The sequence below is a fragment of the Myotis myotis genome, unplaced genomic scaffold, assembly GCF_014108235.1.
Source record: "Myotis myotis isolate mMyoMyo1 unplaced genomic scaffold, mMyoMyo1.p scaffold_m19_p_15, whole genome shotgun sequence".
NCBI lineage: Eukaryota > Metazoa > Chordata > Mammalia > Chiroptera > Vespertilionidae > Myotis > Myotis myotis.
Genome location: NW_023416319.1, coordinates 44,872,435 through 44,897,952, shown reverse-complemented (window position 1 = coordinate 44,897,952; position 25,518 = coordinate 44,872,435). Strand labels below are relative to the sequence as shown.

General features: G+C 49.0%; 1 protein-coding gene across 1 annotated transcript in view; it reads left to right on the top strand.

Annotated features, from left to right (window-relative positions):
- Window positions 1-12,943: 12,943 nt before the first annotated feature.
- DUSP29 (dual specificity phosphatase 29) overlaps window positions 12,944-25,518 on the top strand; it is a 34,174-nt gene continuing 21,599 nt past the window's right edge. The window contains exons 1-2 of the mRNA XM_036337346.1: window positions 12,944-13,106; window positions 25,092-25,320. Coding sequence (XP_036193239.1) covers window positions 25,124-25,320 — 197 coding nt within the window. The 5' untranslated portion in view covers window positions 12,944-13,106; window positions 25,092-25,123. The remainder of the gene's footprint in view (window positions 13,107-25,091; window positions 25,321-25,518) is intronic.

Here is a 25,518-nt window from a genome sequence, read left to right as displayed (position 1 = left end):
AATTACCTGGATTCAAATCCGACCTCTGCCCTCTACCAGGTGTGTGACCTCAGTTAATCTCTCCACACCTCTGGTTCCCCATTTGCAAAATGGGAGTAATAATAACCAACATATAGGATCGTTGTAAGAATTAAGTGGGGAAGATAGAAAGTTCTTTGTACAACATGTGGCAAGCTTTCGAAAATGAGATCTGTGATTATTGTCATAGAACATAGTACAGGGGCCTCCTGGCATAGTCTGAACTAATCGTTGGTAGTTGAATGAATGAATGATTAAAAATTAGCTGACCTAAATGCAACATGGTATTCTGGATTGGATTCTGGAACAGAAAAAAGGACGTAAGTAGAAAAACTGGTGCAATCTGAAATAAATCTGTGGTTTAGCTAATAGCATTACACTAATTTTAATTTCTTTGATAACTACACCATGGTTAAGTAAGAAGCTAACATTAGAGAAAGCTGGGTGATGGGTATACAAGAAATGTCTCCACTGACTTTAAGACTCTCTGTAACTAAACATATCTCAAAATAAAACTTCAAAGGAATTGCCGACCGTTTCTGACTGCTTTGCATATGCCAGGCACTATGCTAAGTGCTTTAGATGCATCATGTCCTTTTTTTCCTTTCTTTTCAGTTTCATCCATAATGCTTTATTTCTTTAGGAAAAAAACCACAAATATAGCAAAATGTTAAGATTTGATCACATTGAGTTGTGGGAATATGCGTTTATCTTTTTTGTGTGTGGGAGTATGCGTTTTATCTTTTTAAAAATTATTTTCTAATTTAAAAAATAAAAACAAATTGACTAATTTTTAAAATTAGAAACATCTTGCCTGGCCGGTATGGCTCAGTGGTGCAGAGAGAGGTTAGAGCAGATAGCAGCTGAGTTCAACTGAGAGTTTAGTATGTACCAGTGCACATCAGGGTAGCTAATGGCTCTGACAAGCAAAACTTTATTTCTCCCACACAACACAGGTTGATGGGATGTGGGGGAGTGAACATGGAGGGGATATGAGAGGCCAGATAGGTCACTTCTCTTGCAGTTCCATGGCCTAGACTCAGTCCATGGTCACACCTAGCCGCAGGGGAGGCTGGGAAATGTAGTCTAGCAGGGTGCCCAGGAAGAAGAGGAAACTGCAAATGTTGGTGAGCATAAGCAGGCTTTCCCACAGCAGGTGTTGACATGAGACATAAACAATCATTTCATTCTCATAAGCCATAAGAGGTCATACTATTATTAATATTCCCATCCTACAGCTATGAATCAAAACCAAGGCTCACAGAGTTTATTTTTTTAATATATTTGTATTGATTTCAGAGAGGAAGAGAGAGGGAGAGAGAGAGAGAATCATTGATAGGCTGCCTCCTGCACCCCCAACCCTGGGGATCGAGCCCCCAACCCGGGTATGTGCCCTGACCGGGAATTGAACTGTGACATAGGTCGATGCTCAGCACTGGCCAGGCAAGCCTGTGATCTTCAACACTCCCTGAGCCTTCATTCTGGCTTGACCTTGGTGACTTGCTTACCAGGAGGTTTTGGACAAACGTGGCAGTCAGGAACTTCTGAAGCTGGGTCATAAGATGCCCTGCGGCTTCTGCCTGGGTTTCCTGAGACTCTCTCTGGAGCCTGGACCACTACGCAGGAAGTCTGACTACCCCCGAGCGGCCATGCTAGCGAGGCCTTGGGGAGGCGAGCTGGCTGGCAGTCCAGCTGAGCCCAGCCTTCCAGCCTCCCTGCCAAGGCACAGACAGTGGAGTGACCCTTTTTTCGGATCCTCTGGACGAGCACATCTGCCGGCTGAATCCCTCTGAGTGACCGCCGTCAATGCCCCATGGAACAGAAGAACCATCCACCGAGCCTGCCTGCATCAAGGACCCACAAAGTCATGGGATGTAAGAAGACACTCCTGTGTTTAAGTCACTAAACTCTGGGGTGGCTTGTTACCCCAATAGGTAACCAGCACAGCGGCAGAGCAGTTCTGATGAAAAGCCCCGGCTTTAACCACTAAGTGAGCCGTGGGAGGGATGGGTGAACGAGAAAAGAACAGAGCGGCTGCATCCCTCCACCCCGGGCTGAATGCATGGCGACGAGGTTCCACATCTACAGAGGAATAAAGATGACAGAGGAGCCATGGCCTGTATGGAGATCGAAAGATGGTTAGGGTTCTAAGGGAAATATTGGAGGCAACGGTCTTGAGGTGGGCAGGTTAGATATGCTACCGGAAAGGGAACATCCAACTCCTCACCTCCCTCCCAAGCTCTGTCTCAAGCTGCAGCCCCCCCTACCTTCCAGGCCAATGGACTCCCGGCCACCAGGAGCCCCCTGTAGGTCTGCTGGCCTTGAGCTCCCAGCCTGGTCTTGACAGCTGCCTCCTCCACTTCCTCCCACATCGGGAGTGGGGTGAGCAGCTGCAGTATGGACTCTGTAGGCACTGGGGTCTTAGGGAACGCTGGTTTGAGGGAAACTCAAAGGGAAATATCTCACCCACCCCTACCTACCCAGGCACAGCCCTCCCTGCCTGCAGGAGGAGCCAGCTACCATTATTCTTTGCTCTTCCCAGTTTATTCCGCCAGGTGTATGCATTAATCTTTTCATCCACGCTTCCTGAGCCATTTGATGTCTGATCAGTCTGGTCCTCTCTCCTTGGGAGCTGCTAGAATTTCCCCTTCTCTGAGAATTCCTGCACCCCAGCTGCTACGTCAGAACTCCATCAGCGCACCTGAGCCCTCCCTCCCTGTTCACAGCCCTGTACAGGCATCCTGGCTTGGCCTCCTGCAACCTCTGGGCCTACAAAGGGGCTTTTGGGATCAACAACTGGGACCCGGTCAGACTAGCTTTCCAGCCTCCCAGGGCTCCCACTTGGTGCTGTTGACCGCTGGGGCCATCCTGACTTTTGAAGCGGGCAGGGGAGGAGGGTTGCTGATTAAAATGACACGAGAAAATACACACACAAGTGCAAAGAACTGAGGACCAGTTCATTTCCCCAGGATTATGTGTGTGCTTTACAAGGGGCACCGGGGAAGGCACTGCTGCACTTGAGTGATGAACTTACAGGTAAGGACTACTGAGGGGAAACTTGGGGGTGGGGTGAGGGGACCCTCTGGTTCCTCTGAGACCATATCTCACACGTGATATTCACTCTGTAGCATCCCTGCAAGGCCCCCACCGTGCCAGCACTCCTTTTTTAGGAATTCTTGGTGGCACGCACTCTTTACCATATTCTCTGCTGCCCTGCCCAGAGATGGCTGCATCAGGATGGGCGCCTGGGTACAGACTTCTACTCGCTCCCAATATCCATCCTCCCCTGTTGCTTTGGTAAAGGACCTTTGGCAATGCTCCCAGCTAAAGTAGAACCTCTCCCAACTGCCCTTGCAGGGAAATGTGGCCAAGTGACTATGTTCTAGACCAGGGGTGGGCAAACTTTTTGACTCAAGGGCCACAATGGGTTCTAAAACTGGACCAGAGGGCCGAACAAAAGCAAGGATGGAGTGTTTGTGTGAATTAATCTAAATTCAAAGTAAACATCATTACATAAAAGGGTACGGTCTTTTTTTTTTTTTTTTTTTTTAGTTTTATTCATTTCAAATGGGCCGGATCTGGCCCGCGGGCCATAGTTTGCCCACGGCTGTTCTAGACAATGAGATGCAATTATGTGGAACCTCCAATAAGTCTTTTAACTACATTTTGTTGATTTCAGAGAGGAAGGGAGGAGAGCTAGAAGCATCAATGATAAGAAAGAATCGTTGATTGGCTGCCTCCTGCACACCCCACCGGGAATGGAGCCTACAACCTGGGTATGTGCCCTGACTGGGAATGGAACCGTGACCTCCTGGTTCATAGGTCTATCAGCTGGGCCTCTGATAAGGCTTTTAGAGGGGAAGGGATGTGTCCTTTGATCCCCCTCCATAGTGCGGCCTGGAGTGTGAATGACATTGGTTGAGCTCCCTGCGGGGGCGGGACTGCCTCTGCCTCCACTTCCTTTACAATGAGAGAGAAAAAAAAGTCTTCCTTGTTCAAGTCACTATTTTTCAAGTATCTGTTACCTGCAGCCAAATGTGGTCTTAGCTGTTACATTTCCTGCCCCTCAGGTGGCCAGAGGCCGGTGGGCGGTCTAACGTGAAAGGCTGCCCTTCATTGTGCTATTTTCTGGACAAGATTGTGAACCCAATGAGGTTCTCTGCCTTAGAGAGTTTGAGCGGGAAACAGAGTTGGAGGTAGCAGGATGGATGGGGAGGTGCCCAGAGAGAAGGCGGGAAGCAGGAGCCACAGGCAGAGACATCTCCCAGCGGAGAAGCACAGGGAGGCAGCGGGCGGGGACGGGAACAGAGAAGAGCCGAGTCCCCGCAGAGCAGAGCCTTGGCCTGAGGAGCAGCCTGCACCTGGGGAGACCCACCTTAGCCTGCTCCTGGGCATCACAGTGCATCCTGGGAGATAGCCCCACCCCCCAGGGGGTTCCTTGCTTTCAAGTGTGTTCTTACAAGGAATTTCTGAGATCACTTGATTGTGAGTTATCTTTTGGCACCTGGAAAAACTCATTTTTCATTTCATGAACTTCAACCAGACCACAGGCATCGCCTGACAAGAATGAGACCCTTGGCAGGACAATGGGCCAGTGGATGCAGTCTGCCTCAGGAATGGCCACCACACAGAAGGGCTGGCCTGGCCTCACCTGCCTCGCTCTCAGTCCAGCCTGTCCCTCCCGAGAAGTAGCAATCCGGCTCTAGCCGAGGAGACCATAACATACCCACTGTCCCCACCACCACGCCGAGCTGCCGGGGTGGGCATGGTGTGGCAGGAAGAACAAGAGCCTTGGACACACAGGGACTCCGGTTTCCTTTCGGACTCCCTCCTTCACACGGCTGTGTGGGCCTGAGCAGATGGTCAGCTCCTCTGACCCTCACGTTTCTCAAGTGTAAACATGGGAAGGATCACAGCATTGCCTGTGACTGTTGTGGGAATGGAAATAGAGAAACTGCCTAGTGCCTGGCACATAGTAGGTGCTCAACAAAAGCTCGAGTTTTTTTTCCCTCTTTTCTACTGAGACAACCAGGGGCTTGGGAAGGAAGATCTGGGGGTGGGGGTGGGGGGGCGACTGGTCACACAGACCCCAGGAGAGGCTTCTCAGAACAGCAACAGGGCACAAGAGGGCATTCACAACCAGCCTGTTGCTAAAAGGCCATCATCTGGATCTACTTTCACATCCTTTTAAATGGATGTGTACGATCTATAAACTTTTGCCAAGCAGTTTTACATACACAAGAGGCTCTGCATTCTATTACAGGTTTTTAAAATATGGCTGTAAACTCACATTAGGATATTAGGCTGTAATGACAAACGCAGCCCTCTTACATAAAACCCTGACTCTCCACACACACTGGAATATTTGTTTAATGAAAAGAGGTTTTACAAGCTCTCCAGACTCCCAGCTCATCTTTATTCCGGTCCTTAATTTCGGGACGAAGAGAGAAAAGTTAAATGTCTCTCTCTCACACACAATAACCTCTTCATTTTTTCAATGAAAACTCTGGTGTGGTCTGGCCAAAGTCTATGAACACACACACACACACACACACACACACACGCCCGAAGCAGGCTTATGAGAAAAATCTGGAATGTCTTGGAGGTTTTTTTTTTTCTCTTTTCAATTACAGCTCAATAAAAATGTCCTCATAAAAGTTCTAGGTAAGCAATCGCTTTGCCAGCAAATGGGGCGGCCCACAGCCCAAGGAGGCCTGCCTGGTGTGATCGGGGGAAGAAGGGTAGGAAGCCAAAGTTCCTTCACCACCACCCCTGCCCCTAACACAGCCCACGTGATGGGTTCCTCTGAGGGACCGGTGGTGGGGGCAGCCTCCTTCTTCCCGAAGCCCCTCTACGTCTGCCCAGCCAAGAGGCCAGCGGGGGCTGAGCCTTGTAGAGGCATAATATTTTGAAAATACGAAATGGCTGTGTTTTTCATTCCTTTCCCTCATAACCAAGTTCCTTAGAAGAAGAGCTGCCAGATAAAATATAGGACACTGAATTTCAGCTAAGAAACAAGTAATGTTGTAGATAAATATGTACCAAATATTTCAGAGGACACACGCTAAAAATGTATTTGTAAACCAGTCAATCCTACCTGCCAGTCATTCTGCCGTTATGGCCACAGAAACGGGAAAAAGAGGCCAAATCCAGTAGGAGGAGGCCCAGAGGGCGTACTGGTAGTAAAGGAAAAGGAAGTGGATGGTGGAAGGGGAAGAGCGGATAGAGGGGGGGCGTGGCGGCTGGCAATGAGGTCTAGGGTGGTGACCTCTGTTCTCTAAGATAATGTGGGATAAACCAAAAAGTGCACACATGTGTGTGTGCATATGCGTGTGCATGTGCGTGCGTGTGTGCATGTGCATGTGTGTGTGTGTGGGGGGAGAGGGGTGCTCTTTACCCATTTAGGCTCTGGAAGGAGGTTATTTTATCCAACATGAGCAGCAGCCAAGCTTAAGGGGCCCCACAACATCAAGGCCCCTCCCCAAGTTGGCTCTTGCAATAAACCCTGATGTACATCCATAATCCATCTTGGGCAAGAGAAGAGGATTCTGAGAGCTTAAGCTTTTAACTGGGAAGAGACTGGGATATTCTTATTCAGCAAATGTATGTGTCCTCAATTCCCAGCAGAGTGGGGAAGGTTAGAAAAGCTAAAGAAAAAGAAAGACATTTTTTTGTACCTCCCAGTGACAAGAATTGCAGCAACAAGAGGGCAGTGACATAGTGTATGCTGTTTCTACAATACTGCCTAGCACATAGCAGGTGCTGTGCAGGGAAGGCAGCGTGAGTGAATTCCCATCCATTCCAAGCCAGACCGACTGCAACAGTAAGGGCCTCTTTGGGTCCTGACCTCCCTCCCTGAGACCAAACTCATGGACAGTCTGAGACCATGTGCACAGGCACCAGAGTGGTGAGTTGCTTAATAACATGTGAGTTGCTTTCCTAACTCAACCCATCAGTATCTTGTGTGGGGAAAAGTTACGTCATCAGGGTCAGAAAGCCTTTTTTAAAACAATAATACTAGTAGTTAGCTGCTAGGGCCTGTGTTAAGCACTTTATGTTATTTCATTTATTCCTGAATGTACAAACCCCTCAAAGTCAAATTCATCACCTACCATCCAAACATATCCAAAATCTGGCCCACTTCTCACACCTGCTGCCACCGTCCTCGGCCAGGCCACCAGCATTTTTTGCCTGGACAACTAGAAGAGCCTCCTTTGCGAGTCTCCCAGGAGCATACACGCACGGTTTCGTTTACTCCTCACAAAAACTCTACAGGTAGATGCTGGTTTTACTCCCAAGGCACAGAGGAGAGGACAGGCTCAGAGAAGTTAAGAGACCTGTACCAACTCAGAGCTAGGTGGCATGTTCTGGATTTGAACCTAAGTCCTTATATTTCAAAAGCACCCTCCCTTCACTCCTCTGGTCTCCTGCCTCCCACCCACACAACTAATCACCCTGTCAAGCCTCATCAATGTCACTTTGATGCACTAGGAGGCCGTGAAGAGGAAATAGCTATCTATCTGTAAAATAAACAGTCCTGGCAGGAAGACGGAGGTGCTAATAGAGACACAATTGATCCACTTGCTGAGATCACCGACAGGCTGGAGCGGGGCTCAGACAGCATTCAGCCTCCTGGGAAAGGGGGATGTGGAGGGGACCCCTGCCCACAGCCCAGGCCTGGGTCCTGCAGGCCTCTGAGCAGCCAGCAGGAGGCTGGCAGCAGGCATTCCGGGTGTTTTGACAGACAGGGAGATATACAGAGGTATCGATTTCAGAGAAACATCCTTCGAACATTGGGCCTTCTCTTCCAACACAATGTCCTCAGTCGCTGGGCTATCACTCGAGAGTGACAGCTCCACCACAGACTAGCCTGGCCAGCTGCCAGCACACTCCCAGGCGGGCCGCGGAAACCGCCAGGGTACCCATGCCCAGGATTTAAGACAGAGGGAGAGAGAAGGTTTGTGGTCATGCAGTGGGCAGGAGAGTGGTCAGGCCTGGGCAGTGGAACAAATGGAAGCCCCCATCCCAATTCCCATCACCACACTGACTTGTCTCATTGTTAGGGATCCAGACCTGAGCTGTCTGAGTTGGGCACTCAGCAAGACCAGGTTTTCCTACCGTCTGAGCGATGGCTGGATGAATTGCATAAGCTGTCTTGTCTCTCCCCTAAGCACTTCCACAGTTCAGATCCTCCCTGTGCTCCAAGGTTAGCAGCAACACAGCCCACCAACGCTCACGAATTCAGACACCATTACCTTTTGTCTGAGGACACAGAACAAGACAAGGGGAAACACATTCTCTGTGGCCCAAAGGCCGTTAGTCACCAAGGGCGATAGTTATGGGTCACACTCTGCCTGTGCAGAAAGCCAGATCCCGAGGGGACGAGGCGCCAGGCATCCCTATTAATTTAAAGATAATAATTTTTAAATTTACACACAGCAAAATTCACTCCTCTTGGTTTTACTGACAAATGTGTGTAATTGTGCGATCACCACCATGACCAACATTCAGAACAATTCCACCAGCTCCCAAAATTCTTACCAGGGTTTAGTATTGTTGGGCTTTGGTTTGTTTTTAGCCACCCTAAGAGGGGTGCAGCAGTCTCTCAAGATTTGCGTGTATGTTTGTGATATGTGGGGAACTCCACAAAAGAAGCTCAGGGCAGGGGCTCCTGTTTCTAGGGCCTATGGGTGATATTGTCTAGGGCTGTGGTCGGCAAACTGCGGCTCGTGAGCCACATGTGGCTCTTTGGTCCTTTGAGTGTGGCTCTTCCTAAGCCTTAGGAGTACCCTAATTAAGTTAATAACAATGTACCTACCTATATAGTTTAAGTTTAAAAAATTTGGCTCTCAGAAGAAATTTCAATCGCTGTACTGTTGATATTTGGCTCTGTTGACTAATGAGTTTGCCAACCACTGGAGGGGAGTCAATAAATTCCCCTCTTGGATTTGTGGCTTATCCAAGAAAATGTCCTCAAAGGCTTTAAAAAATAATTTTAGTTTTTCAATTACACTTGATATACAATATTATTTTAGTTTCAGGTGTACAGCATAGTAATTAGACATTTATATACCTTATGAAGTGATCACCTGGATAAATCTAGTACCCATCTGACACTATGCGTAGTTATTACAATATTATTGACTATGCTCCCTATGCTGTACAGTCATCCCCATGACTGTTTTTATAACTGGCAATATGTACATCTCAATTCCTTCCCTTCTTCCCCGATCGCCCCTCCCCCTCCCATCTGGCAGCCATTAAAATGTTCTCTGTATGAATTTCTTTATGTTTTGCTTGTTTATTTGGTTTTTTAGATTCCACATGTAAGTGAAATCATATGGTATTTGTCTTTCTTTGCCTAACTTATTTTACTTAGCATGGTATTCTCTAGGTCCATTCATGTTGTTGCTAATGGCAAGATTTTTATTCTTTTTTTTGGTTTTGGCTGAGTAATATATATATATATATATATAATCTCCTTTATCCATTTTTCTATCACTGGACACTTAGGTTGCTTCCAAATCTTGGCTATTGTAAATAATGCTGCAAGAAACATAGGGGTGCATATGTCTTTTTTAAATTAGTGTTTTGGATTTCTTTGGATAAATACCCAGAAGTGGAATTGCTGGGCCATATGGTAGTTCTATTTGTAACTTTTTAAGGAACCTCCATACTGTTCTCCATAGTGCTGCACCAATTTGCAATCCCAGCAGCAGTGCACGAGGGTTTCCTTTCCTCCAGATCCTCACTGACACTTGCTGTTTGTTGATTTATTAATGGTAGCCCTTTTGAGAGGTGTAAGGTGATACCTCATTGTGTTTTTAACTTGATTTCCCTGATAATTAGTAATGTTGAGCATCTTTGCATATCCCTAATGGTCATCTATATGTTCTCTTTGGAGAAATGTCTATTTTGGTCCTCTGCCCATTTTTTAATTGAAGTGTGTGTGTTTGGTATTAAATTGTATATTTTGAATATTAACCCCTTAAGGGATGTATCATTGGTGACTATCTTCTCCGACTCAGTAGGATGTTCTTTTGTTTTGTTGATGGTTTCCTTTGCTGTGCAAAAACTCATTGGTTTGATGTAGTCCTTGGTGGGCTTTTTTGATAAGAAAGGGAGGCCCTAGCTTCAGTCTGCTTGGGAGGTAGAGACTAAGAGGGAGTGACCTGCTCCACAGAATCAGAGGGAAGAGGAATCCAGAGTCTCTTGAGGGACTCAGCTCTGGAGGAGAGGTGGGGAGGCCACGGGTGTAGATAAAGGGAAGCGGTGACGATTGTACAGACAGAGAGGAGCTTTGTGAATGTGGTGGGTACAGAGACAGACGTCTCTGGACGAAGAAATTCCCCAGGCATGAGGTCCATCCAATAATTTTCTAAGAAGAGGGAGGTGAGACATTGGTTTTGGAGTTGTCTCCTGCTCTGTGCTGTGGCATTAGGTGGGTGAGCTTTGGAGGAAGAACAGAAGAGGGTAGTGTCCAGCTTGGGGTGAAGCTGGAGGAGTGAGAGGTCCAAGGGTTTCCTCGAGGGTGAAGAGGCATAAAGACTATATCAGAACAGACTCGGGAGAAATGAGAGGCACCCTGCCTACCCCTCTCCCACGAACAGTCCTTCGACACGCGGCAGAGGGCTCAGGGCTTCCTGCAGAACAAGGGCTTCCGTTTGCTCTGTGTTTTTTTGTTTGTTTGTTTGTTTTTTGTTTTTTTAATATGAAAGAAAAGAGAGACCTCTAGGAGTGAAGAGGACTTACAGCCATCGGACTACACATTCTGCCAGAGATGTAGCCTCGGCCCTCTGGGTTCCATCTGGGAGGGCACCCTCTCTCCTGGGCTCCAGCCAGACTCAGCATCCACATAATCTCCACCTGTATCTGAAAATGGGAAAAGTAGAGGGAGATTCTGGGGGGGAAGGACTTTGCTAATGGAAATAACATGGGTCAGAGAAGTGGTGGCGGGAGGGAGAAAACTGAAATGCTGCTACAGGTAAGTTCCACACAAGCCAAGATGAAAACAGCAGGTGTTTCTGCAGATCATCCTTTACCTGCACTAGTGCAGCCTGCTGTTGCACAGAGTCCTGTTGGGCTATCCTTGGAGTCTGAAATAACTGGAGATACTCTGAGCACAGCCTATGGTTACCTGGTTCACCCCCATCCCGGCACAATGGTGCGTTTGCTGTGGTCACACAAGGAAGCTCTTGGGTACCTACCCACAGCCCTTCAGCTGCTAGAAAACAGACCAGGAGACTCATGCCACCACCACTACTCTTTCTAATAAAGTCTTCCAGGGCTTCCTACAGTTCCTCATAATTAATGATATGGTTTTCCAGCCTTCCCCATCCTTGTGTGAAGGATCAGAAGATGTGGAGAGGGGCTCACCAGTCTTCTGGTCAACCACATTTAGGGTCTGCTCTAATAGAAGTGATCATCCAGCAACCCACCCAAGGCTTTTACTGGCTTTCTTTACTTGAATATCCTCCTAGACAGTGTGGTGAAAGACTATCTCCCTTTCTTGTCAATCATCTATCTACTACTGTCTCAGATGTCTTTAGATATTTGATTTTGACCCCCTGCTGAACCAACATCTTCAGAGGCCCCTCTTGCCCCCTTAGCCCTGGAGTTGGGATGGGGTTGGGTTCCCACCTCGATGGGAATCTTTCTTTGGGCTTTGTCAGTTCCAGCAGCTCGGACTCCTTTACTTCTCGGGGTAACTGCAGAAGGGCCTTTGACCTGCTGCTCTCACTCCAGCATGGACAGCACGACACATGGCCCTGACACTTTGACCTCCTTGTTCACTTAGATCCTGAGAATCTGCCTTGTGAATATTCTTTGTGCCAAGAAGTCAATAAAATCCAAGGCTCTGAGCAGTTTCACAATGAAAAATACTAGTAGAAATAATCTAAATAACACAGGCAGAGGCTAAACAAGCAAAGTATGAGGAAGATCTTTGGTTTCTTTGAAAACAAAATTGCAGAGGACAATATAATGACCCGACTCAAGAAGACCCTGTAAAGTGAAGAATGAGGGGAGACTGGTGACTCCATCCCCACGCCCTCCAGTCCTTCACACATCAGTGTATTCCACAAAGGGGGTGACGAGGATGGGGAAGGGCCGAAAACCTCATCACTCATTAGAAAGAAGTGTAGGAAGCCTTGGAAAGATTTTACTAAAAAATTAGGGAAGCCTGGATAGGTCTACAGCACACAACACTGACAAGGAGGCCGCAGCAGTTGGGCTTGGTGGGGAATCATGGAGGAAAGAAAGCGGGAGCCAAAGAGGCGGGAGATGGAGAGAAGGAGCTGCCAAGAACAGAGAGACCTGGGAATGACTTGAATTGGAGATATTTTTGGCATCCTAGTACCATCTAGCATGTTAAAATGTTCAGCCCGTGCCAGGCACTGTGTGCTTTTCCTCCTTTATGTCATTTAACCCTAACAACAAAACAACATCAGAGGATGGCATTATGATTATTTTCCCCACTGAAGCCCAGAGGGGTGGGACACTTGCCGGAGGTCTCACAGGAAGCAACACTGAAAACGGAGCAAGCCTACAGTCCTTCTTGGGGGCAATTCACTGATTGCCTCCCATGATGCAGCATCCATTGCATCCATGGCATCCACTCCCCAGAGGTAGCTCCACAAACTCCCAGAAAAGAGTGGAATGGAGAGCTCTTCTGGAGGCTCCCACAGGCCCGGGGCCAGCGCGCAAACCTCCTCTGTTCTCCCCGTTCCAGGACAGAGCTGGGCAGGGCTCCGCAGACACCTGGCCTCGTCCATCCCAAGAAAACAAAGCTGGGCACTCCCCCGGCCTGTGCCCTTACCCCACCGCCGCAGCCACGTGACCCGCCTCTGTGGTGGAGCCAGGGACAGGCCTGTGGGCTCCAGGTACAGGACTCCCACAGTCAGGGGTTTCAGGTCACACTGGCGAAGCAGACGCCTCGGGTTTCTTCTCAGACTGCGTGGCACACAAGGTCAGTGTCAGCAGATCTGACCCTAAAAATAGGCTCTCGGATGCCAGTCTGGGTGGCCGGGTGTGTGGCACCACACACCTCACGGACAAGCACCCCCTGACCCAGCCAACCCAGCGCACAGGTAAGGCCCTGGGGTGGTGGGGCTGACATCTCTTGGGTCCCGTCAAATGTCTTTTGGGGGCCTGGGTGTAGGGATTAGAAACCCCCTTTCCACCCTCTTTCTGGAGAGACGGAGAACAGCTGACATCCTTTTAGTGTGAAAGGTTTCTTGTTACCCATCTTTCTCTAGAGACTCCATGGAATTTTCTCCACTCCCCTCCCTCCAAATCTGTGCTTCCAGTTCAATGCCTGTTTCTAAAGGAGAATGGGGCGGGTTAAAGCTCCACGGGCCCCCCGGCGGCACTGGAGGCATTGTATCACATTCCAGCAAGGCTGCGTTTGTCCATTTAGCCAGTGGAGAGGAAAAATCTCAGCGGGAGGGGTAGCTGGAGACACCAGAGTGATCCACATCATGTATAGAGCAACACAAATCACAAGGAAGGACTCAGATCCCACGGCTGAGAATTCTCCCTGTGTCCTGGGAATAATACTGGCACCATCTGGACAGAGGGACTATTGTTAAAGCTTTTCCCATTCCTGGTGGGAAGGGAGGGGGATGAGGTTGGGATGACGCCCTGGTAAATATGGGGAGACTGAATCACGGAAGGACAGAACCACTGGCCCAAGACAGCTGCACCTGTGGGTAGGAGGGTGGGATGGTATCCTGTGTCTGAGACCAGGGGTCTCCCATTAAACCTTGGTGCCTGGTCCTGTGGCCCCAGAGGCGCCTCATGGGCCTGGGACCCAAGAGATGCTGGGAGTGGGCGGTTCTTACTGTTCAGGAAAGCGGAAAACATTCCAAGGGAAACACTCAGAGAATAAGGAAGGGGGCATGAGGGGAGCACGTATAGAGGCGCCTCCCTCAAGGCCTCAGCAGCGAGGGAACTTCTTCTTTTGCCCTGACTTTTCCCTCGTGGCCCCGTCTTGGTTCTCTTCAAGGCAAAATCATTGTGGTCCCGTCAGATGACATTTAGAAACAACACTTGAAGGGCTGCTAAGTCCTGTCCAAGGAAAGAGCCTTGGGCAAGGGGGAGAGGGGTGCGATGGGGGATAGGGTCTGAGGAGTCGGGGAGGTCAGTCAGCTCCGGGCCAGGAAACAGCTCCGTTTGCCCTCTGCAGCCCGATTCCTGAGCAGATGGTGATTGAATGTTCACTTCTGGTGACCTTGATGGTTTTAGGCCCACCGATTCCACAGTAACTACCGGGGCAAGTCTTACAGCCTGGCACGGCCAGCAGATGTTAACACTGGAGAGAGTCCTTTCCCCTCCTCCCGAAGCCTTGCTGATCATTCAGGGCAACTGAGGCCATCACCCGAGACCGTTCAGGCTTCTTCACGCCCATCCGTTTGCCACAACTACCCCCGGAGACCCTCGGCCCCAGTCAAACTGCTCTTCTCGCTCTTTCCCACTTGACTCAGAATCTAGCTCCCAGCCCAGCTGGGAATTCTCCACACACACACACCCTGCCCCCCGCTGGCCCCTGCCTCTTTGTTTCCCCTTCGTGAAACATTCTCTGAGCCTGTGTCCATGTGCCAAGCACTTGTATCGTCTCATTTAACTCAACACCAGAAAGGTGGCCATTATCCCCACTTACGGATGAGGAAGTTAAAGCCCAGGTATATGAGACTCTGAGGCAGTGAGAGTCTTTCCAAGACGTCACACACTCTGAGCTGCACATCAGGACGGACACACCGGGAGGCCCGGGCCTGCCCTCAGGAGCATACACTTTGTGACCAAGAATAGAGGGACCCATCCACCGACATGGCTTAGGATGCTTGGCTGCTGGGGTGGAGTCCCCGCCTCACCACTCTCTAGCCTGGTGTCGTGTTACTAACAGCCTCCCTGACCCTCATTTTCTCAGCTGTAAAGTGGGGGCAGCTGTTCCTTGTCTAGAGGTTTTGAGAGTAGACAATCGCCGGGCACAAGGTAAAAGTAACCAAGCGCATGATCGTTTCTCTGAGTCCTGCCAGGCCCTGGATTTCACAGTGAACTTTTGTGGCTGCTTTAAGAGGTGGGCACTTGGCCCCCAGCCTTCCCAAGGCCCAGAGCCACCTCCGTGCAGCATCAGGAGGCAGGCCTAGTGAGGAACAGTGGCCTGGACTGGACGGGTGGTGGGCCCATGGTGAGGGCGGCACTGCGTCCTCTCCCCGCCTCCATCTTCCCCGGCACAAAAGAGCCTCATGTTCTGAGGCGATGCACAGCAGGAAATGGTTCTTGAGAGACTTGAACCCAAGGCCATCTAGCCCTGCATTCACACGCTGTGAAACTGCCGCAGCGTTCCCACACATCTTCAGAGGAAGCCAGGGCTCAGGGGCTCGGGCGGCAGGAACCACAACTGGCCTGCTCGGACGTCAGAGCCTCTCAGCTCCTGTGCCAGAGCCCCCCGCCCCCCTGGCCCGGCACAGAGGTACAGCCCATCCCAGCCGGCCCGCCGGGCCTTGTCTGCGAAGGAAGCCGAGTGTGGGCCTCCAACCTCCTCACGGTTTCCGGGAGGCCCAACCCTGCCAAACCAAGATTGGGGACATCAATTAGGACTTCATAAATTACCACCCTGAAGCACTTTGAAACCATTTGAAGAGTTAATCAAACAAGTTAATGACATCAACACCATCGTAGAAGGAATATTAAATTACCTCCTTAAATGAGGGCTTTTGTTTTTTTAATAAAAGAAGTTTATATTAATTCACATAATTGCCTCCTGTTAACATATTTGCCAGAATCCAAAAAAAAAAAAAAAATCTGTTAAACTTGGATTATGTCTGATACATTAAGAATTAAATTATAGGCAACAAAAAAATTCCTGGGTTTTCACGTCCAAGTTTTAATTTTTAAAAATTCCACAACTTTTATTTCCTGGTTGGGATCATTTCTATAGATTTAAGATGTGAAAGACAAGCATTGACTTGTAGTGAATTAAAAATATGTCTTTTTTTTGTATGTATACTGCTGCCAAATTCCATTCCTCACCGACCCTGGCAGTAGGCATCGCTCTCCTAATAGAGTAATTGACCCAACCACAATAACATTCTTAGTCCCCTTCCGTTCCAGGCATGTTGCAAGCCCACCTGGGGTGGTGTCATGGAAGAAACACAATATGCATGCATTTAAACACAGACGGACATTCCCCCGTGATCCCAATGCACTATGGACAGAAACATACAGTGTTCACATGTGCACAGATACAGAATGCCTTCAAGGAAGAGGAGAATGCTTTAAAAGATTAGATTATAAATGATTCTACTAGACCAAAAACTTCTAGAAGACAGAGACCTCTCTGGCTTAGCCCATCTCTAGCTCTTAACGGAGGGAAGTGTGAGCAGAACTTGGGGGTGGACCTAACTTCTGAGGTGAAGTCAAAGAGGAACCGAGGCCACTGCCCATCACCCCCACTCGTGACCCACCACAGCACCCGATGCTGGCTGAGGTAGCCGAAGGCCAGGCTAAGGCAAGTCAAGGACATGGACCCCGGCTCTGACATCACGGGGGACAGGAGGAGCCCCGCCCTCTTCCTCTGACACAAAGGGGAAGAGAGTTACCCACAGACATGGATTCACCCTGAAGCTTCCGGACCCTGCACCTGTGCTGGCCTCTTTCTGGGTTTTCACGTCCCAGTGGCTTCTTGGTTTTCTTTCTCTTAAAGATACCGTGGAAGCTTCAGGCCCCACAAAACCTGATTCCTCTGGTTTCCTGGGAGTCTTGAGGGACTAGTGGGACCTTCTGACATGACTTGGGCCTGGCTGCTGCCATCGGAGACCTCAAGGAGGACGCATCTCTGCCCTCAGGGAGCGCACACTCATTGGGAGAGTTCTCAGTGCCTCTCAAGACCAAAGGACCACGGGTCAGGCCTTGTCCTGAAGGCCACCTTCCTGTGCCTCAGCCCACAGGTTGAGGGTGAGCATCTACCGTGCCCAGAACAATCCTGAAGTAGAACTTCCGCAGCCTCGTTTCCCCCTCCATCTACTCAATATCTGTCCGTCACAGAAATTTTAGAAGAGAGTTCCTTAAGAAGAAGAAAAACCACATATAATGTCATCATCTTGAAATAAGTGTTACTATTCTGGCGAAATGGATTTTTGTATAAGAACAGAAGCAGACTGTACACGCTGCTTCATACATTTCAGTTTCTTCTTCTCTCCACTGGCACAAGCTTCTTTCCCTTTGATTTCTCAAACCCACCATAAACAGGGCTGTCTGTCATGTTTAGCAGTTTCACCCAAGGACTAGGGCAACGGTTCTTAACCTGTGGGTCGCGACCCCTTTGGCGGTCGAACGACCCTGTCACAGGGGTCGCCTAAGACCATCCTGCATATCAGATATTTACATGACGATTCATAACAGTAGCAACATGACAGTTATGAAGTAGCAACGAAAATAATTTTACGGTTGGATCACAACATGAGGAACTGTATTTAAAGGGCCAGAAGATTGAGAACCACTGGACTAGGTGACAGAGAGAGACAGAGAAACAGAGAGACAGAGAAAGAGAGCTGACATAGCTAGGGGGCACTGCAAAGCTGAGTATTGGGAATCTCTGTGCCTCCTAGTCTGTGGCTGTGTCCCCTGGACTCTCCTCACCTGGCTGTCTCTGGCCTCAAGGCCTCCCTCCTCCACCCGCAGCCGGACCCCTCATACCCCTGAGCCTAGCAGACTCAGAACTGGCCTTGCTTTCTTATACAGAAGCTTAGCTCCCTGCGTTTCCCTCCTCTTTTCTGAGTCATGCTTTAGGACTTATCTTTTCCTCATCAAAAGTATCTTCAAAGGATATTTTTTACTAAGCAGGAGGCCTGTTCTGTGGCTCACATTCCTGGGGGTGGCTACTACCTGGCCAGTCTCTGCAGGCTCAAAAGGTCCACTTAGCGATTTAATTGTCCCACTGAAATGAATGATGCATCTCTCCACGCAGCAAAAGGTTCAGGCTGGGTTTGAAAGAGCACCTGCATCCCTCTTGTTGTAGCGCCATGTTATCAAAAAGCAAGTGAAGCTGGGGGAGGATGAGACGTGTAGACCTGGGAGTCCTCAGTGATGGCTGGGGCTGTGAGAGCAGAGAAGGACCATGAGACCATGAATGTAGAGAGAGAGGGACGGAGGGGGAGGAGCCCCAAGAAAGCACCAGGTCCCAGGAGCAAGGAAGACAGAGTGGACATCTCACCTCAGAAGTCACAGCAGCTTCCTGCCCACACTGTTCTGTGTGGCTAGCACAGTTAAAAAACAAGACACGGTTATTCATTATAAATTATAATTATTTATTTAAAAAACCCCCAAACAGAAAACAGGAAAAAAATCTGAGTCCTGACACTTGCCCACAGTATTGACATTTGGGTGGATATTTTTCCTAGTTAAAAAATTAAAACTATCTAAGGTGTTTTTTGGTGTTTTTGTTTTTTACCATGGTGTTGAAATTATCATTTTGAATTCAGATCAAAACCTTTCCTCATTGGGCAAGGGAAGCCTTTAACCAAATGCAAGCTGTACCATTGAAAATTCTGAAAGGGGGTCAGAATTAACGAGGGGTCCCTGTGTTATTCCTGGAAATAACGCCTCGAAGGCAAGGCCACCGTTTCACAGGGGAAATGGCACTCCAGGCCTTAGTGGTCCAATGCACTGGGCCTCTGCACTCTCTGCTGTCACAGTGACTTTAAATGTCTTAGAATTAACAGTATCTTCGTTTAGATTCCCTTGAAGGTAGAGCCTAAGACCAGGGTTTGGTGCAGGTGGTCTATTTGAGAGGTGCTCCAGAAGCACCGCAAGAAATGGACAAGTGAGATTGGGAGGGGAGGGAGCCAGCAAAGGACGTGTGAGCGAGCAGGTTGCCACTCTGGGCAGATCGGGGGCGGAACAGGGGTGAGGGAGGGTGGGGGGGTGGAGGGGATGGGGGGGTGAGAGTGGGTGGGTGGGTGGGAGGGGGCGAGTTGGGGGTGGGGGGGCTCGAGCCTCCAGGAGACGGTGTAGAACAGACTTCACAATGGTCCCTCTCAGGGAGGAAGAAGCTGGGGTGTTTATCCACCAACTCCTGCCCCTCATTCCAATGACTTCTGGGAGTAACTCTCCCTGTGTTAGGCCTGACCAGTGCAAATGCCAGAAAATACCCTCAAGTAGGAGGATACAGGGGCCTGAGCGGGGAAGGGCACTGTCCATTTACATTGCGGTGATCTGAGCCGAGGACTGGGACAGGGCAAGGACAGCATCTGCTGTAGCCCCGACATTTGAAAACCACATGGGCATGCAAGAGCGGGCACTCGCTCTCCAGTGTGCCACCGTCCCCACTACTCCCTTCATCTCTTACCTGAGGTCAACAGTTAGATGTTCGTTTGTGTGTGTGTGTGTGTGTGTGTGTGTGTGTGTGTGTGTGTGTGTGTCTTGAACACACAACCCATTCCCCCCTCTCTGTAACCTGGCCGGCCCCTCAGGGAGGAGCCGGGTTTGGTACCTCGGGGGAGAGAAGGGCTGATGCTGCACATGGGCCAAGTAGCCGTCAACTTGGCGCTCGGTTTCCTGGGACCAAACCTTTAAATATGAAGCTGTAAGAGCAACCTGGAGGCCTCTCTTGACAACCTGCCCAGCTCTCGTTATGACATTTAGCCGGTGATTGATATTGTGTGTCACTGAGACCTTGGCAGTTAATCTCCGGGTCGATTCTATGGAAACCAAACAGAACAGATTTGTCTTCCCTTTCCACCCCGGCTGTGATCTGGGAAACAGGCGCCCCCGGCCTCTCTGAGATTCGGAGATTTGGGCGCCACGCAGAGAGGGATGCACACAAGCCGCCTTCAGGATTTGGAAAGATTACAGGTCTGTGGTTTCTGGCTGGCTCTGCGCTTTGTTCTCTTCCCCCATCAAATCTGCACGCGGGAGGATAATAGATCCCAGAGCTCCTCTGCGTGCCAAGCTGCTCTGGGTAGACCGCACCACTTCCTCTTCTGTCTGGAAATCCAGCCGAGGCTTTCAGCGCGGAGATGGGGATGGGATGGCTCCTTCCACAGGACGCTGGAGGCTGGAGGAAGGGCCTCCACCAGGGGGAGGGCAGCCCCAGTGATCAAAGGAGCAGGCAGGAATTTCGGAATGCCGTTTTCTCCAGCGTCTCCCCGAAATCACCTCTGCTGAAGCCTCCTTGATTGGCAAGCAGGATTCAAAACAGCCTGCACCTCCAAATCTAGGTATATGGTACCCGGCTTCTTGTATTCACTTTGAAATAAGAAGAGTCGGTGCCATGGATGGGCTGTGCCACAGACCTCCCCAAAGTAAGCGGCCTGCGGGCCTGAAGCAAAGAGAGCAAGAACTCCACTCTTAGAGATGGAGGTGTCTGCTGGTTCCGCCACAGAAGTTTCTGGCCATCCCACGAACAACTCCTTCGTTGGTGACTGGGAATGCCAGCAGGCCGGCCCCAGGTGGAGTTCAGGCCTGAGCTACCAGCCACTGCGGGGTCTGTCCACCCTGTGGTCCGCACTTTGCTCACCTTCACTCCTCCTCCAAATGAGCCCAGAGGCTCAGCCCTGCCTCCTCAGCTTTGGCTGAGTCCCCAGCACAGGCCTCACGGGCCTTTATTAATTCACCCCCTGAGTCATTCATTCACTCACTAAGCCAGTTCCTCATTCAGCAGATACTTCCTGAGCACCTCCTCCATGTCAGACAACAAGGCTACAGAGATAAATACCACAAAGGAGCCATCTTCAAGGAGCCCAGAGTAAGGTCCAGCCCCTCTCTCCTCCCAGCCCTGCACCCTAATTGTGGTCTAAGACCTGCCCTCCGCTTCAATGAGAAGATGGAAAACGTACTGAGCGTCCTTACGGCCCTTCTCTTGACGCAACACCCCCTTGACTCTTGAGCCACACCCTTGGGCAATTATTATCAAACTTCGCTGAGCATCAGACTCACTTGGGAGCGTGTTAAAGTACAGACTCCTAGGCCCCCTCCCTCTGGTCAGGGTGCATGCCAGGGATCTGTATTTTTAGCAAGTGACAAAAGATTCTGCGGGAGACGGCCTTTAGATCTCACTTTGACAGACTCCAAAGAAGGGTCACCTCTGCTGTCCATTGCCCCTATCCCCTAACTCAGGATTTTGCAGGAGAAAGTCACAGATTCTGGCCTCCTGTGATCCCCAAAGACACACCCTGCTAGCTCGCGACCCTTTAAATTCATCTGCTATAAAATGGGGTGAATCAAATTTCCCAGAGCAGTGGTTTCAGATCTTTCCTTTTATTTTTAAAACTTTGTAAAATGGAAAATTTAAACACACATAAAGAAAAACAGTAACTACCTCGCAGCCATGATCCAACCCAACCACCAACATTCATGGCCAATCCTGCCTCATCACACCCCCACCTTCACCCTCCATCCCACACTCAACAGATGATTCTATTTTTCCAACTATATTATTTTTGAAGTCAATCTCAGATGTTATATTATGTCTGTGAATATTTCATTTGTGCTTCTCAGACAAAGCCCTGTGGTGTAATTTAACTGTCCTCTGAATCTCCTACAAATTGCGTGTTAGATCTAGACTCTGAGGACTCTGGTCAAAGACTCCCGTTTTCCTTTGGCGAGACGACTTGCGTGGTGGTGGCATATTCTTCCATCCAAAGGCCCATAATGGCTGATCGTCTCTCCTTATGTTGCTGGCAGTCACTGGTCTCTGCCAACAACCATTAGCTCATCAGATGTTGTAAAATGGTGCTTCCTTCCTTTTTTATTATCTAGAATATTTTATAAAAGAGGCCCAGTAGTACAGTTTATATCAGAAAGGTACAATAAATAATGCTAGATTCTTTCCCTTTGCTCATCTGTCTTCAAAATAATGAGCTGGTTCCCTAGCACCTTCCAACAGTGAAGAATTGTTTTGTGTATCAAATGTTTGATGCAAACCCAAGCCATTGTGCTCAATTAATATTGGACAAAGGAGGCAAGAGCATACAGTGGAGTAAAGACAGTCTTTTCAATAAATGGTGAAAATTGGACAGGTACATGCAGAGAAAGGAAGAAAGAAAGAAAGAAAGAAAGAAAGAAAGAAAGAAAGAAAGAAAGAAAGAAAGAAGAAAGAAAAACCAGACCACCAACTTACACAAGAATAAACTCAAAATGGATAAAAGACTTAAATGTAAGTTGTGAAACTATGAAGATCTTAGAAGAAACCATAGGCAGCAAAATCTCAGACATCTCTCATAGCAATATGTTTACTGATACAGCTCCTAAGGCAAAGGAAACTAAGGAGAAAATAAACAAATGGCACTACATCAAACTGAAAAGCTTCTGCACAGCAAAAGAAACCATCAACAAAATGAAAAGGGAGCTCACTGTATGGCAGAACATATTTGTCAATGATACATCTGCTAAGGGGTTAAAAAAAAAAAAAGGAACTCATACAACTTAACAAAAGGAAGACAATCCAGTTTAAAAAAATGGGCAAAGGACCTAAATAGACACTTCTCCAAAGTGGATATACAGATGGCCAAGAGACGTATGAAAAAATGCTTGAAGTCACTAATCATTAGAGAGATGCAAATTAAAATGACAATGAGGTATCACCTGTCAGAATGGCTATCATCAACAAAACAACCAATGACAAGTGCTGGAGAGGATGTGGAGAAAAGGGAACCCTAGTCCACCACTGGTGGGAATGCAGACTGGTGCAGCAATTATGGAAAACATTATGGAGTTTCTTCAAAAAATTAAAATTGGAACTGCCATTTGACTCAGTATTCCCACTTCTAGGAATATATCCTATGAAACCTGAAACACCAATCAGAAAAATATATGCACCCCGATGTTCATAGCAGCACCATTTGCAATAGCTACGATCTGGAAACAGCCCAAGTGCCCATCAGTAGGTGAGTGGGTAAAAAAGCGGTGGCACATTTACACCATGGAATACTATGCAGCAGTAAAAAAGAAGGGTCTCTTACCCTTTGAAGCAGCATGGAGGGACCTGGAGAGCATTATGCTAAGCAAAATAAATCAGTCAGAGAAAGACAACTATCACATGACCTCACTCATTTGTGGAATCGAATGAACAAAATAAGCTGATGAACAAAATAGACCCAGAGACATAGAAGCATGGAACAGACTGACAAATCTCAGTGGGAAGGCAGGGGAGGGTGGGTAAATGGGTGATGGGGAGAGATTAAACCAGGGAATTCATATGCATATATGCCAAGCCCGTGGACACAGATGATAGTGTGGTGAAGGCCTGGGGCGGGGGCGTGCAGGATAGAGGGGGTCAATGGGGGGGAAAAGGGGGCATCTGTAATACTATCAACAATAAAGATAAACTTTAAAAAAATGTTCGACGTGTTTCAATCCACTACAGTTATTTTTTCATGTTCAAATTGTCCCATTTTTGACAAGTAGGAGCCTCTTTTTTTTTTTTTTAAATATATTTTATTGATTTTTTACAGAGAGGAAGGGAGAGAGATAGAGAGTTAGAAACATCGATGAGAGAGAAACATCGATCAGCTGCCTCTTGCACATCCCCCGCTGGGGATATGCCCGCAACCCAGGCACATGCCCTTGACCGGAATCGAACCCGGGACCCCTCAGTCCGCAGGCCGACGCTCCATCCACTGAGCCAAACCGGTTTCGGCAAGTAGGAGCCTCTTCCAGGGGTGTGCTGAGTCCTTTGGACAGAGCCGGTGGTCTTTGAAGCTACCAACCCTTCCTTGCATTCTTCAAACCCCTGGCCTGCCCCTCCTCACACTGAATTCTGCGATTATTTTTCTCAGAAGACTAAGACCCTATGTTATAAACATTCTCAATTTAGTTTTTCTCATCTGTAAAATGGAGCTAATAACAGCGCCTACCTCATAGGGCTGTGAATTGACTTAAGATTAAATGACTTAATAATCAGAAAGCACCGGGAACAGTGCCTGACAGAAGATAAGTGCTAGATACGTATTTGTTAATAAATAACATCCCCTCGCCCTCACACACCTCCATGTCTCTCAGCCACTCCGCCCTTTCCTCCTTCCCTCCAGCCTCAGAGCTAGAGGTGCCCTCCCCAGGCTGAGTGTAGGGGCATCAGTCACTCAGCTCAGGGATCCACAGTGAATGCCTTTCCTTGGGGACGGGAACTCGCCTCCAGCACTCCACTCGCAGAGCCCGACAAGCTCTCCAAATACACGGTGCAGCCTGCACCCCCAGCTCTCCAGCCAGGAGCATCACTCCTGACGCCCTGGTCAGTTAACACCCTGCCAGCGTCCTAGTGTCGGAGCTGCAAACATTGACTTCAACTGTCCTAACAAGTCGATGAACACTCATGCAGCCAAGTTTCCTTCCACTCCCAGGCTCCTGAAGCCCCGAGAATGTGCTTGGCTGCCCAGGCGACACAGGCTCGGGATGGACAGGTGTGCCCTTTCCACGGGCACCGGCTCCCTGCTGATGTCGAGCACCACAGCCTGGAATGCCAAGGACCTTCTGGGCCTTCCTATTTGAGTTCAAAATGGCCCAAGTCAGCAAATTCCAGGCAGATAAAGGAAAAAGGAGGCCCCAAAGAAGGGGTAACGTCTAAAGCAGCGGTTCTCAACCTGTGGGTCGCGACCCCTTTGGCGGTCGAACGACCCTTTCACAGTGGTCGCCTAAGACCATCCTGCATATCAGATATTTACATGATGATTCATAACAGTAGCAACATTACAGTTATGAAGTAGCAACAAAAATAATTTTATGGTTGGGTCACAACATGAGGAACTGTATTTAAAAGGCCAGAAGTTTGAGAACCACTGGAAAGGAAAGGAGACCAGGGGCTGGCTGCCTGCAGGGATTGCTGTCCTGGGTCTGCTGCACCCACCTCAGCCTGGGTTGGAGGCCCCCAGCACGCTTGCCCTGGAGAGACTGGAATGAGGGACGTGTTGTTGCCACTGTGCCTGCCTTTGGGGCCTGGGAAAAGGAAGCAGAAACACAGCAGGCCTGGGAAATACCTGCCATATCTCAGCATCAGCTTATTCCCACCTCTTTTCATAAAGCCCATTCCTTACCTCTGTCCCCTGCTAATCCCGGTCCTGACCTTCTCTCATGACCAGCTGCAGAAAGGAGAGCATCCATTGGCTCCAAGATGACATCCCGAGAACCAAGGACGAGCCTCAAGAGTGCCTACTCATCTGCCAAGACTCTGCTGCCTAAGGCGGAGGAGCTGGAGGCCGAGGACTACTGCACCCCCGGAGCCTTCGAGCTGGAGCGCCTCTTCTGGAAGGGCAGCCCCCAGTACACCCACGTCAACGAGGTCTGGCCCAAGCTCTACATCGGGGATGAGTAAGTACCTGGCCAAGCCCAGGAGAAGGTAGCAGGCCCTTCCCCAGGTCACACCTCTTGCCACCTCCAGGCCATGACATTTTGCTTTTAAGGTTGGTTGTTCTGTGACTCTAATAGTTAGGGCTGGGTTTTTCTTCATATTACAGAAAACTCAGAAAAGGAGCTTAAGCAAGATTAAGGTTTTTAAAATATATTTTT